This window comes from Choristoneura fumiferana, chromosome 6 (assembly GCF_025370935.1).
Source record: "Choristoneura fumiferana chromosome 6, NRCan_CFum_1, whole genome shotgun sequence".
In the NCBI taxonomy this organism is placed as follows: Eukaryota; Metazoa; Arthropoda; class Insecta; order Lepidoptera; family Tortricidae; genus Choristoneura; species Choristoneura fumiferana.
This window is the reverse complement of record NC_133477.1, coordinates 370,494-383,869: the sequence shown is the minus strand read 5'-3', so window position 1 is coordinate 383,869 and position 13,376 is coordinate 370,494. Positions and strand designations below refer to the sequence as shown.

Sequence of the window (13,376 nt, the reverse complement as noted above, 5' to 3'; positions counted from 1 at the left end):
TTTTACTTAATGAGAATTAACGGATGTTTTTTTTTTAATTATGAGACTATGATTCTCACTGAACTATGGCTGTTGAGCTAGGCTAGCTCGGTGGGAGTGCTAGCCCGAAGGCAGGCGTTGTATGAATCATTCTCTTTTTCAAACAAACGCCCCGTTTTCACAGACCTAAGCACACACTGCCCAAAAATGTAAGAATAACAAGCAGGTCTCGCGAACACGTTTACATTGCATATTTAAAATTGTATCGCCGCGAATGAATTACATTGTTATGTCTCAACATATTTGAGGCTGGAATAAATTCAATCTACATAATTTAAGTCAAACAAGAAGCAATTCTCTTCCTTAACAGGCTATCATTTACATTTAGGCTCTGCTTCTGTATTTCATGACTGCCAGAGTGAGCAGCTACGCGACTTTGCTACGGCGCGTAGGCAGCTACGGCGTAGCAGTGCTGAGTGGAGCTATGAATAAAGCTCATTGGATAGCCGGCATAGCGAAATGATTTCTAATAGTGTGCATTGTTTTAGCGCTGTCTACAATCGGTTGACTCGCGACGCGAACCGAAGGTCGGAATTTGTGAATTAACTAATAGTACCTATTTGTTTTTTATTCGCTATGTGTAACATACGCGTGCATATGCGTGCTCACGGATCGTTAATGTTGCGTATCGCATCCCAACTGACGACCGTGCTCTCCACAGCGGAGAACCCGAAACTCTGGGAACGGTTTTCCTCACATCTTGGGCTGCGGCTCCACTGAAAAGGAGACGGGAGCGGAGAGGAGACGTGTAGGGATCGATCAATCATATTAGTTGAATCCACATTCCGTCTCCGCCTCATTCTCATCAGAGGTTTAGGGATTGGTCGATCCCTGCACGTCTCCTCTCCGCTCCGCTCGTCTCCGCCTTAGTGGAGCCGCAGCATTAGTCTAGATTTTAAGAATGTAATTTTAATTTTTATCAAAATAATTTGAACGTCATCGTTCTTTTGGGCTTTTGGACTTTTTGGGGATGATATTTCAATTACTCAATTACACCCAACAACAAAAAACAGGTCAAGCCAAACAAACCCGTTTAGGTACTTATAAAAGCTTTTAATAATAGACAATCCCACCGGATATGTTGAGATATCTAAAACGGTGGCAAAGCTACGGTCGCGAGCTAGAATTTTTATTAATATGTTGTCTGTATACCCCGAGTGCCCCCTGTCAACAGCTCACCTCAACATATTGTTGTCATGTCATTCGTCATTATTTGATGAACGGCAACGGCTGCGGCGACGCCTCTGCTTAAATATGTATGCGCCGGGAACTATTAGTAACTGGTAACACCCATTGTAGGCTGGCTCGGTGCCGCGCCGTTACAAAGGTATTCGTGTTTTGAATGAGAAGGCCGTGATAATGAGTGAAACAGTCAATACGCAATAAAATCTAGAATATCGAAAGATAAATTTGTTGGCCCTGTTACGTATATCGTGCTGGTTCCCACCAGTAAAGTAAAACCAAACCGAAACAAATTTAAGTCCCTTCAAACTTAGACTCGTAACTTTGTGAAGCCATCGATTACTCGGTAATCAGATGGCGATTGTTAAACTGCAGTTTACATGATAGGCGCTGAGCACGCCACGTCCTATGCGCGCGGGGCGCAGCGCAGCCGCAGCGCAGACGCCGCGCGGGCGGGGTTGTCGCCGCCGGGACTGCAAGCGGCCCACTCTTTATTTCGCTTTATATTTATAATTTTGCTTTTAACCTTCAGTTTTACATTCAACAGTCATTTCAACGTTTTTTCGATACGTTTATTTATTACATTTCACTGGTTTTTTGCAGTCGGTTCAATTTTTAGTTATAATTTATTTATTTATTTTTCAAGTGGAAGGAGGGGGGGGGGGATTAACTGCACGACTACACAGTCATATTCCACGCCAGCGCGGCGATTGCATAGCTAGACCGCACTACTTAGCGGAGGAGCAAATCAAGCGAAAGTGAAATTTAAGGACTTGTCATTTGAGAATGTAGTAAAATCTCAAACGAGCGAAGCCAGGGGTAAGGACTAGTTTATAACTAATGCTATGTAAATTAACAAGTTGTTCGTCCACAAGGACGGCACGTTGCGAATTAGGCAGAACCGCCCCAATCAGCCGCTGATCTGATTGCGGGCAGAACTTCCCCGCGCCGTCTCTCGCGCCAACGCCAACATCCATGACCCGCATGACCGCCCGCCACATTAACACCCCGTTTACACTCGCGCGCGAATAACGAGTCGAGTAGCGAGGCGAGTTACATATAGAGTAACGCACCGCGCCTCGTCTCGCTTCTCGCTGCGCTTACTTCGAAAGCGGTATCTAAGAACTCCGTGCGAATGCGAGCGTGATGTTTACTTTCGCGTTGTCACAAAAAATGGCGACTGCCTTTATTTTAAAATTAGCTTGTTACCCGCGACTCCGTCCACGTAGAATTCGGTTTTCACTATCCCACGGAAACCATGGCATTTCCGGGATTAAAAACTATCATATGTCCTTCCTCGGGACGCAAACTATCTCTATACCGAATTTCATCTAAATTGGTTCAGCGGTTTAGACGTGATGAAGTAACAAACAAACAAATAAACAGACTTATACTCACTCAAACTTACTTTATTATATTAGTGGGATAGTTTTCCGCAGTAGTAAAAACTCGATAAACAGAGGCGTGTTGCCACTATTTATCCGTCGTCCTCCATAGTTGCTAGCTCAAATATAGCCACTTAAACCTTTATGGTGTTTTCTGTTCATCATGTGAGGTGCCTGCGAGATATCCTATACAACATGACGAGAGTGTAAACGTAGCATAACAAACAACTCGTCACTGAAAAGAGCCACCTACACTTTTATGATGCTGTATCGAATGGTGTACTGCCTTTTCGGCGAAATATCTTTCGTCAAATTTCACTTAGCAACCAAACTATCGCCAAAGTTTCAATTGGCATACTACTCGTTGGCATAACTTTACTTCGCATTTTTCTTATTTCGCAACATTTTTATATTGCATAATTTTACTTCATCACACTTGTATGTGGCAAATAATTATGTAGCAAATGATTAGCTTAGGCGAATAACAAATTGTCCAATAACATTTGGCCAATTTGATTTGTGCGAGCAAAGTGTTACTTCAATTTGATTTGTGCGAGCGAGCGAAGCGAGCGAGCAAGACGGTTCAGAGCAGAAGCGACTTGGATAGTTTAGGTTCATATTTCGATGATCGGTTTTTTTTTATAGCAGTCAGGATAACTGCCACTAGGAAAGTAGGCTGGATGCCATTTAACAATAATATGTTGCTAAATTAACCGTATGCCAATCAATAATAAATATTTGACGAAAACATAAATGACATTTTAAACATATTCCAGGTAATAATTTGCATAATAATAATTTATCAAATCATTAGCTGGGAAATGATATCAGTGCGAAACGTTGAGTTGGGAAATAACGATTCGCCTAAATAAAAATATGGGATAAAAAGTTTGGGAGCTAATAATTTGCTAAATATTTTTCGCCGAAACATTAGTAAACCGTATCAAATATGGGTAGAACTAATAGCAAAAAATCGCAGGAAGAGCGAAAAAATATCAACATCGTCTCCAAGGAGATAAAGCAATAAAATTTCCATTACTTCTTGGGACCATGAGAGTCTGATGACGACACAAGAACCATTTTAAAGAAATTGAGTAGAATGGCAGCACACTAGGCGACGGTACCGGCTTCTAAAGATACACAAAACAAGGAGTAAGTTTATTCGTAGCGGGCGGAAACTTCGTAGAGTCAATATATGAGCCGGAAAAGTTAGCCGCTTCCGGAGCGGCCGAGCGATGCAGCGGCGCTGAAACAAGTCGAAACAAGATGTCAAACAATTCGATCGTGCACCGCGTGCAGTGTTGTGAGCTGCGCTGTGATAAATGAATTTATATTCAAACGAGATCACCAAATGTGAAAACTGGCTTCAAAACAATCGACAAAGTTAGTTTCCAAGCGAAAGGCGACAACTGTGCAGAGACGTCAAAAGTGAAATAGGTCCTTTAAATATACTGCAAAAATTTGCACTGCGCACTAGATTTGTAAGGGCCTGAGCATGCAAATGGGAGCAGATTTTATCTTTAAGAGTGTGGGCCATTAGAAGGGTCGTATCGAAGAAAACTACCTACTTACCTCCAGTCCTGTCGGTCTGTCCGCAACCACATTCAACGATCCTTTGCACAATCGTCCAACAGACTACCGCCACTTCAGACATTAGGAGCGGTTACTTATTACTTAGGTAGGTACTTGCAGAATCAAAAAAAAAAATCCGGCCTCGCCCCGTGTCCACCCCGTCCACGACGCGCCCCCGTCCCATGTCTCTTCTCTGTAGCTTGCGCCCTAAAAATATGGTTCAAGTCTGTTGTGCCCACTGATGATAAAAAATCTAAATTCATTGGCATTATGTATTTGGTTATATGTAGGTATACCGTGGGGTACCGTGGGCTTGTATGCATACGTGGGTTCCTCTACAATCGAAGGTTTCATCTTAATCTAGCGTTCCGTACGGCTTTACTCAAGCGTCTAAGCTGGCTGTATTACCGGCAGCGCGGGCGGCGAGCAGCTGGCGCGCCGCCAGGGCTCTCCCGCTCCCGCGCAGCTCGCCGCCGCTTCGTTTCCCGCGAGCAAGGTAGTATTTGTAATGGACGGCGGCGGCGCGGGCGCTGGCGCGGCGCCAGGGCCCAGCGCGATGCACAATTGATATAAAAAAACTCAATTTCAACTTGCTTTTTAACAGAATGAATTTTGTATTATAATGAGATTCGGAATATTTCAGCAGATTGTTGAGCTTCGACTAAACGTCTCTGTAAAAATTGACTCATTTAGCCACGAAAAAGACGCGAGAAATAAGCATTAATATAACTATGCAATATCCCGAGAAACATTTGCAGGGGTGTTAATGGCCGAGTGGTTAGAGAACCTGACTACGAAGCTTAAGGTCCCGGGTTTGAATCCCGGCCGGGGCAGATATTTGTATGAATAATACGAATGTTTGTTCTCGGGTCTTGGATGTTTAATATGTATTTAAGTATGTATTTATCTATATAAGTATGTTTATCCGTTGCCTAGTGTCATAGTACAAGCTCTGCTTAGTTTGGGACTAGGACAATACGGTATTTGATTTTGTATATGTTTTATAAATTAAAACTACACAATGCCTGTTTATAACAACATTAAAATTAGTTTGTGAAATAAAAATGCGTGTTAACTTTCTTATGACAGAAAAGCAACCATTTTATTTTTAATCTAAAAAAGTAGAACTACAATCACATTGTTGATGGCCAGCAACAAATTACGTTCGGTCAAATAAAAAAGTTTTTATGTTACTAACATAAATATCCCCACCACAGGAAAGATAAAAATACAAAATAAATGTGATTAATTTTTAAAGATAAAAAATATCGTGTGGAATGTTACAACTGGTGCTTAATTTTTAAATAATGTTTATGTATGATTTTTAGTATATTAAGTATGTACAATTTTCTGAAAACTATGGTAACAAAAATAACGAAATTGGTACAACATTAAGCAATTACCAGATGTTAAGACGTTATAAATTTATTTTGAAGTAAATTATTAATTACGACGTTACTTAAGTATAGATATTCTTTAAATATATTTCCACTCCTCACATTAACAAATTGATCTGTAGTGAAATGTTTCTGCAAAACATTCAATCGCTGCAATGCTGTTGTGAACGCCTCATCTATACGAGGATTATTTATTGAAGCTTTGGAAGGCAACGGCACCTGAAATCTATAGTCATTCAAGGTGACGGGATTTTGAGACATTTTACTAGCGATGGATTGCTCTACAGTTGATCTTGAATGAGGATTTGATACAGAGTCCGTTTCTATAGAGTTTTTAAGAATAGTATTTACAAATTGACTTTCACTTCCTGTACAAGACATATTGCTGCATACTGGCCCATAAACTTGGCCAGAAATAACAAAACCTAAAGCTGTGTTCTGTAGCACGCACCGACCGGAGCCTAACGTTATTCGCTCGGGCAGCAAGACGTTAAATAATACATCTGCAGCTAGTAACATATTAATTTGCCCAGGAATGTTGAATGTACTGTCAGCAAGCATAATGTGACTGGGAATATTAATCTCAGCAGTATTAACTTTTACTTGAGGAATCGGCAAAGTTATATTTTTAACAACAGAACAATTTACTTCTGCAGAATAACCCGAATACAACGAATTAATATTTACAGTGACAGCACGTTCAACTTGCTGCGCTTGCTGTCCTACGGTCACGATCTTAAATTCCCGCTTGAATGATGGAAGACCCAGCGCTTTAGCCAAATCAGCAGTTATGAAAGAGGTTTGGCTCCCGCTGTCAAGTAAAGCTCTTACCTTCTGGGTTTGTCCATCACTCGCCTTAACATTGACGATGACCGTGGGCAGCAGCACCGCCGCGCCCGCGCCGAGGGCGCTGCCGCACGCGGCGCCCACCGTCGCGGACACTTGCGCCTGCTCCTCCAAGTGCAGGAGCGAGTTATGTTCCTTACTGTTGCAATGAGCACATTTAAATATAAATTTACATTTGTTGGCGTGTTTGTTTAGACATATTTTACAGATATTATTTTTATTTACAAAGTCTAATCTATTTTCAACGGCTTGCATAATGAAGCGTTGGCATTTGTACAACTTATGACAAGATAATGAACAATATTTACAGACAACTTCAATATTATTAACTAAATTTGTACATTGATATTTCGAACTGACCTTATTTACAGGCATCTTATTTTCTACCTTATGGCTCTCCTCCAAACTGCAAGCTCTGCGTTCTAAAAATGTTAGAAAGTCTTGTAAAGTAGGCAATTTAGTCTGGTCCCGATCGGCGAAGTACGCGCGGCACGTGTAGTGGTCCAGCTTGCGCGAGAGCGCGGGCACGAGCACCATGTCCCACGCGTGCACCGGCTGCGACAAGCTCACCAGCGCGCCGACGTTCTGACGAACCGCAGACACTAACGCACGCAGGCCCGCCGCCGTCCCTCGAGATAGTGGAGGGATGTCGAGGATGTTGTTTACATGAGTTGTTATTGTGATACAGGTATTATTGTACCTTTTGTCCAATAGCTCTAAGGACTTCGTGTAAGATTCGCTGACTATAGGCAGCCCGTCAACTAAATTTAGAGCTTCTGCAGATAGATATTTGCGTAAATAAAATAATTTCTGAATATCCAATAAATTATTATCATTACCTATGACGGCCTTGAATAAATCAATAAATCCTCTATACTTGCAAATATCTTTGCCGTCGAATATGGGTATTTCGAGTGCTGGTAATTTATTTACATAATTATTTACATTTTCAGCGGACGCATATCTAGTCCAAGATTGTATATTTTGTGGCTCTCGCATGGCATTCAACGCCGTCTTCATTCGCGAGAGAACATCGAGGTACAATTCCTCAGTCTCGTCCGAGTCTTCGAGCTCTTTGGGGCCGTCTTCTAGAGCGAGAACCTCCGCCTTCAATTCGGAGTATTTAGAATACGCCTTATTAATCTGGTCTATACGTACTTCGAGATCAATAGGTTCTTGATATTTGTTATCGGCGACATAATTCGCGATTCTCGTGATTAGACCCTTATAGTAAGCTTTGCTGCGGCTCAATTTATCTACAGACATTTTTACAACTGTACACTCGCTTGTTAAAAAATACAGTTAGCTATGACGCTACACTTAATTTTTACACTGGTTTATAATATTATATACAGGCGAAGGACCATTAAATGTTTATAACAACATTAAAATTAATTTGTGAAATAAAAATTCGTGTTAACTTTCTTATGACAGAAAAGCAACCATTTTATTTTTAATCTAAAAAAAGTAGAACTACAATCACATTGTTGATGGCCAGCAACAAATTACGTTCGGTCAAATAAAAAAGTTTTTATGTTACTAACAATGCCTGTTATCGAATAGAAAAACAATTTTTAAGCTACCTTTACAAATAACAAAGTTATAAAGGTTTGAAACTCAAGATTAGACAGAGAAAGACATACTGGCATGTGACGTCACACGCCAGCACCGCCATACTCGCTGCATAGAGAAAAGCGTTTGAGAAAGAGACAGGTATATAGATTTTTCAAAAAATCACTATAAATCCAATTTTCAACCGATTTAAATTTTCTCTTCGCTAACCACTATCTGTATATCTATATTTTCATAATAATATTAAGATATGGCAAAATAAGTTGTTGTCAAATACCGTATTGGTGTCAAGTGTCCCATGACATATATACATATATATATATATATATATATATATAATATATGTATATATATATATATACATATATTATAAGTAACAGTAATCTACACGCGTGTTGTTATTTCTCATGGATTGCCGGTTATTATCTTTTATTTTTATTTGGTTGACGTGAAGCGTGAGCGGCGGTAAAGGACCTACCTACTTAAATCATAATTTATGACCCTGACCTCACGAGGCGGGGCGGGAGACTCAACAAGTGGCAAACAAAAACTCTCGGTAACGCAGGATTGGGCAGGCTGCACTCAAAATATTTAAAGATATATGTCCACAAAACAAAATAAGGTCTCTCGTACTTGTCTCTCGTATATATCAACTTGATGCAACTTAAATTGAAAGTCTCTAAGGACCACTTGCACAGTCCAGGGTTCAAAAATCAAGTCATTAGACCTGAGGTAGCATTGACAGTTTTATACATTTCGACACTAGGTACTTCACTCTGGGTCAGCATTTAACTCGGGAGTTGCCAGTCAACTCCGATACGCGTAAGGCCGCATAACAAAACTACATGTATGTAACAACGAAAAAGCAGCAATATTTGTCGCTCATTCAGCGCCAAGATCGATCGATAACTTCACAGCCAGAACAATACGAGATGCGGCGTAATGTTGACGAATAACGCCGAGTTTTTTTCCCATCAAAAACATATTCCTAAGTAGGAAAGTTGAATTGCTTTTGAAGATTCAACTCAAAGCGACAACGTTCCAATACTTTCGTAGCTCTCAAACTGATTTAAACTTTATAACAATCCCGAAAAAGTTGTTAGTTGTTCGATGAGGCTGGAGATGTATCGCCGGGTGTCAGTAAACGACGAACGGGACCGAAACTCTATGAATAAGAAACACTTTAGAAGGATTTTGCCGGCGCCGGCAGCTCGCGGCTCCTAAACCACATTGTTAACTCTGCAGCAACAACAAGTCGCCTCTCGCCTTCCGCGGAACTTACTGCCGGTCGGATATGGCTCAATTATAATACTGACTTTCAGGTTCCTCGGATGAAGAACTATCCTTTATTTTTAACAGTGAATGGGTTTAGGTTGAGGTTAAATAGAAAGCTATCTCATAGTTTCGCCTTGTCCGTCCGTCGGCTCTATGAAAAGCTATCAGAGGTAAGTTATGCGGCAAATATGGAATATTCTGGGTTCGCGGCAACACCTTGTCGTTTTCATTCTGAGTAGTTTTCTAACAATGCCGCTTCTTTTTTAATATTACATTGTATAAGTATAATCAAATAAATGGCGAGCTCGAGCAACGCGACCAAAATTGAAACGGCGTGGCGGTGGCGCGCGGCGCCCTTCGCGTCGTTTGTCAAAACGCGCTTTTGTTAGCGATTTCTTTTCGATGTGCTCTTATTCAAATTGAAAATACAAACTGAAATATAGATGCACAGAAAAAACAGAAAAATAAGACCATCACTGGGAATCGAACCCAGGTCCTCGGTAATCCGTACCGTGTATTTTTCTGTTTTTTCTGTGCATCTATATTTCAGTTTGTATTTTCAATTTCGGTTTTACGGGATGACCGTAAAAGTAAAAATTTGGAATTGAAATAAAAAATACAAAAAGATTCCAAAAAACCAATCATAATTTGATTGCTTAGAAACGATATCTCTTGTCCGGGTGAGCGGTTAGTTCCAAAGGAATGCCGAAAAAGTTTGAGGGCTTACGGCATAGATGTCGCTAGCGTCGCTGCTTAAGTGACTAAGTAAGAAACACAAGCTGAGATATGAGGTGCATAGGGAAATTCGTGTCGGTACCGTTGACCATCAGTGGTGTAGCGGTATAGCACGCGGTACGGATTACCGAGGACCTGGGTTCGATTCCCAGTGATGGTCTTATTTTTCTGTTTTTTCTGTGCATCTATATTTCAGTTTGTATTTTCAATTTCGGTTTTACGGGATGACCGTAAAAGTAAAATTTGGAATTGAAATAAAAAATACAAAAAGATTCCAAAAAACCAATCATAATCTTATTCAAATGTCTGCCCGCGTGATCCTCTTGAGCAGTCTTGAGATTTTCACTATTGGTTGAGGGAGGAAAACATACAAGCAGTCAATCAATAGTCCGCTGCCGGCCTTAAATACGACTGTTGGACACAGCCTCCCCCATAGACCTCTAGTTGCGGCCTGCATCCACCGTGAGCCTGCGGCTGCAGCATTCATAACCATTTGTGAAAAAGCTGGATTTTATTCCATATTATTTATTCCTTTTTTCTCACTAATAGTTGTCGCTAAGCAACTACAGATTTAAAAATGTACAAAGCATAGACACATGTCCGCGACAGTCCCCGGCAAAAGTAAGCGGAAGCTTAAGAACATAAATACAAAATAATAACATACATAACGAACTAAACATTTTGCCGAAAACTTAGTCCAATTAAATAGTTCAAAATAATATAAGAATATCAAAACTTAATTAAGTCTTGAAGTCTTTGAACCTACTTGACGGTCTCACGACTCGTCCAGAGCGTGTGGTAGTCATTGCCTCTAAACCCTTGTCGGAACCGAATAAGTCGTCAATTGTATCTTTGTCACGTTTAGTCGGCGTTCGTAAGTTCCACAGATCTGAAATGTTAATACGAGACAGACAATGAACCATAGTTGTTGTATTAACTAACGAGCTATAAATTCCCGTCAAAGGACCTTGAATTGTCCAGCCCATTTTGGTTTTGATTGCAGTCAAAGTACTACTTACATGAACGAATTCACCAGTCAACAATAAACTCGCAAAATCGGCACCTATCAATAGTTGAACGTCGTCAGGAGAGTCAGTCGTGTCAGTCAATATAATTTTACGTTTTAGTAGATGTTGAATTATTTCATCAGACTTAATTTTCGGCAAAAATCCACAAATGTTTTTCTGTTCCACTGTTGATAATTTCATTTCAAAGTCATTTGTCAGACTTCTGACAGAAATTTCGTAAATTTGACGTTCTTCCGTATTTTCTTCTTTTCCGCCAAACAGACAGTGTGTTATAGACTCTTTTCTCGCCGGCTTTAAGTTTAACTTTTCAACAAGGTCCTTGCGTACATACGACCTTTGTGCACCGCTATCTATGAGTGCACGCGCGCGAACGAACTTCTTGCCGTCGTTTGATACAACTTGCACGACTATTGTTTGCAATAAGGTGGTAGACTTCAACTCGCAGTGTAAATTATTGGATTTTTCAGGTTCTGTTTTGTTCTTGCAGGTACTTTGTTCGCTCATATCAGGACACATCAAAACCGAATGACGTTTTTTACAAAACAGGCACTTAGGGAAGCTCTTGCATCGTTTAGCAGTATGATTAGACCTCAAACAGATTAAACACGCTTTCTTAGCTTTAATAAACTCTGTTCTCTGTTCGAGTGTCATTTTCGCTGCTTTATGACACTCTGCAGTGCAGTGCGTGTCCTTGTCGCACCAGATGCACACAGGAGATATAATTTTGTGGTTCTCTGGTTTTGTTTCGGCGACAAAACAGCATGTAGGTACTTTAGGATCAGTAATGGAGTTATGAATAGTACCTTGATGAGCCAACTGGATCCTCTCTTCTGATTCCACTTCTAATCTGAGGAAATCGACGAGCCTTGACAAATCATTGCCGATTTTGTTATCAGCAGCTCGGTACCGGTTCCATGCCCTAAGTATTTCATCTGGTAGGGCAGACTCTACCATCGGAAACAAAATTGACGCGTATTTATCTTTTGTGACACCTAAAGTTTCGAGGGCTTGCAAATGTGTTTGTAGGCTGTCATATAGCGCCGGTAGCTCCTTGGTATTAGATGGTCGTTGCCCTTTTTCTTGCATCAATGCTAGTAGTCCTCTTACGTAAGTCTCTATCAAGACGTCGTCTCGCGCAAATCTAGACTTGAGAGATTCTAAGGCTTTCTTGTAGTTCTTACCGCTGGGTGGGTAGCTCTCCACAAGCTGCCTGGCGCTAGAGTGAGGTTCCATAGATTGGAGTAGGTATTGGAACTTGTCAGAATCGTTGATGTCTGGGTCTTCATCGATTTTCATAAACTGGCCCCAGAACATCAACCACTTCTTTACTTCTCCATTGAATTTTGTTATTTCTAACTTGGGGATCCTCACCTTACGCTCTTGCGAACGTTTCATCGTAGATTTTGCAGACTTTAGTGAGCTAGCATCGTCGGAATCTTTCTTGGATTTGCTCAAGTTTTGATATTTGGCCTTCAGCTTTGACCATCGTGCTTTATATTGTGCAGCTCTATCTTGGTCGTGTTCGTATGCTGTCTCATCGAAGTCCTCACTCTCGCACCAAAGATCCCTTAAAGATATTTCGCAAGCAAACAGCTCTTCTGCGCAATCAGAGAGCCTGCAAAATTCACCCTCCACAGAAGAAATGGTATCCTGCTCGTCCTTGTGCTTTTGAAAAGCTTCTTCAAGGGCGTCAGCTGCCCGGGTAAAATCTCGGCGGAATTGGGTTCTTTTTCGTTTTAAAGCCTCCATTATTTATTTATTTTGCGCGTCAGTATTAATTCTGTTTACTTTTTAATATTTTAATATTTTTCTATTTACACGGTCGCCATGTGAAAAAGCTGGATTTTATTCCATATTATTTATTCCTTTTTTTCTCACTAATAGTTGTCGCTAAGCAACTACAGATTTAAAAATGTACAAAGCATAGACACATGTCCGCGACACCATTCATAACCTAGTTTTAATACTTATAATTCAAATGTATGTAGACGTCGTGGTAGCCAAGACCTCTCAAGGAGTTAGTTTCAAGCCAGACTTGCACCTCATTATATTTCGGAAGTTATGTGCGAAATCACATTCTAAACTTGGCGCCGTATTTAGCAAATCAATATCCAATCGTACATAATTTGTTACTGAAATGGTTTGGTCTACGATTGGTAGATAAAGATTCAAAAACTAAATGATATGTAAACTTATTATTTTATTCAATAGTCTACCACACTTTAAAAAAAAAATATATCACGGGACAATTCACACCAATTGACCTAGTCCCAAAGTAAGCTTAGCAAAGCTTGTGTTATGGGTACTAAGCAACGGATAAATATAATTATATAGATAGATACATA

At 40.4% G+C, this 13,376-nt stretch overlaps 2 protein-coding genes across 2 annotated transcripts in view; one reads left to right on the top strand and one right to left on the bottom strand.

Annotated features, from left to right (window-relative positions):
• Window positions 1-13,376, top strand: part of LOC141428783 (uncharacterized) — a gene marked incomplete in the record, with an annotated part of 528,375 nt that overhangs the window by 265,128 nt on the left and 249,871 nt on the right.
• LOC141428460 (uncharacterized) lies at window positions 10,739-12,968 on the bottom strand. The gene is made up of 2 exons (XM_074088455.1): window positions 11,023-12,968; window positions 10,739-10,892 (listed from the first exon to the last, which is right to left on the bottom strand). Exons 1-2 carry the CDS (start codon window positions 12,778-12,780, stop codon window positions 10,815-10,817), a joined length of 1,836 nt encoding a protein of 611 aa, XP_073944556.1. The 5' UTR covers window positions 12,781-12,968; the 3' UTR covers window positions 10,739-10,814.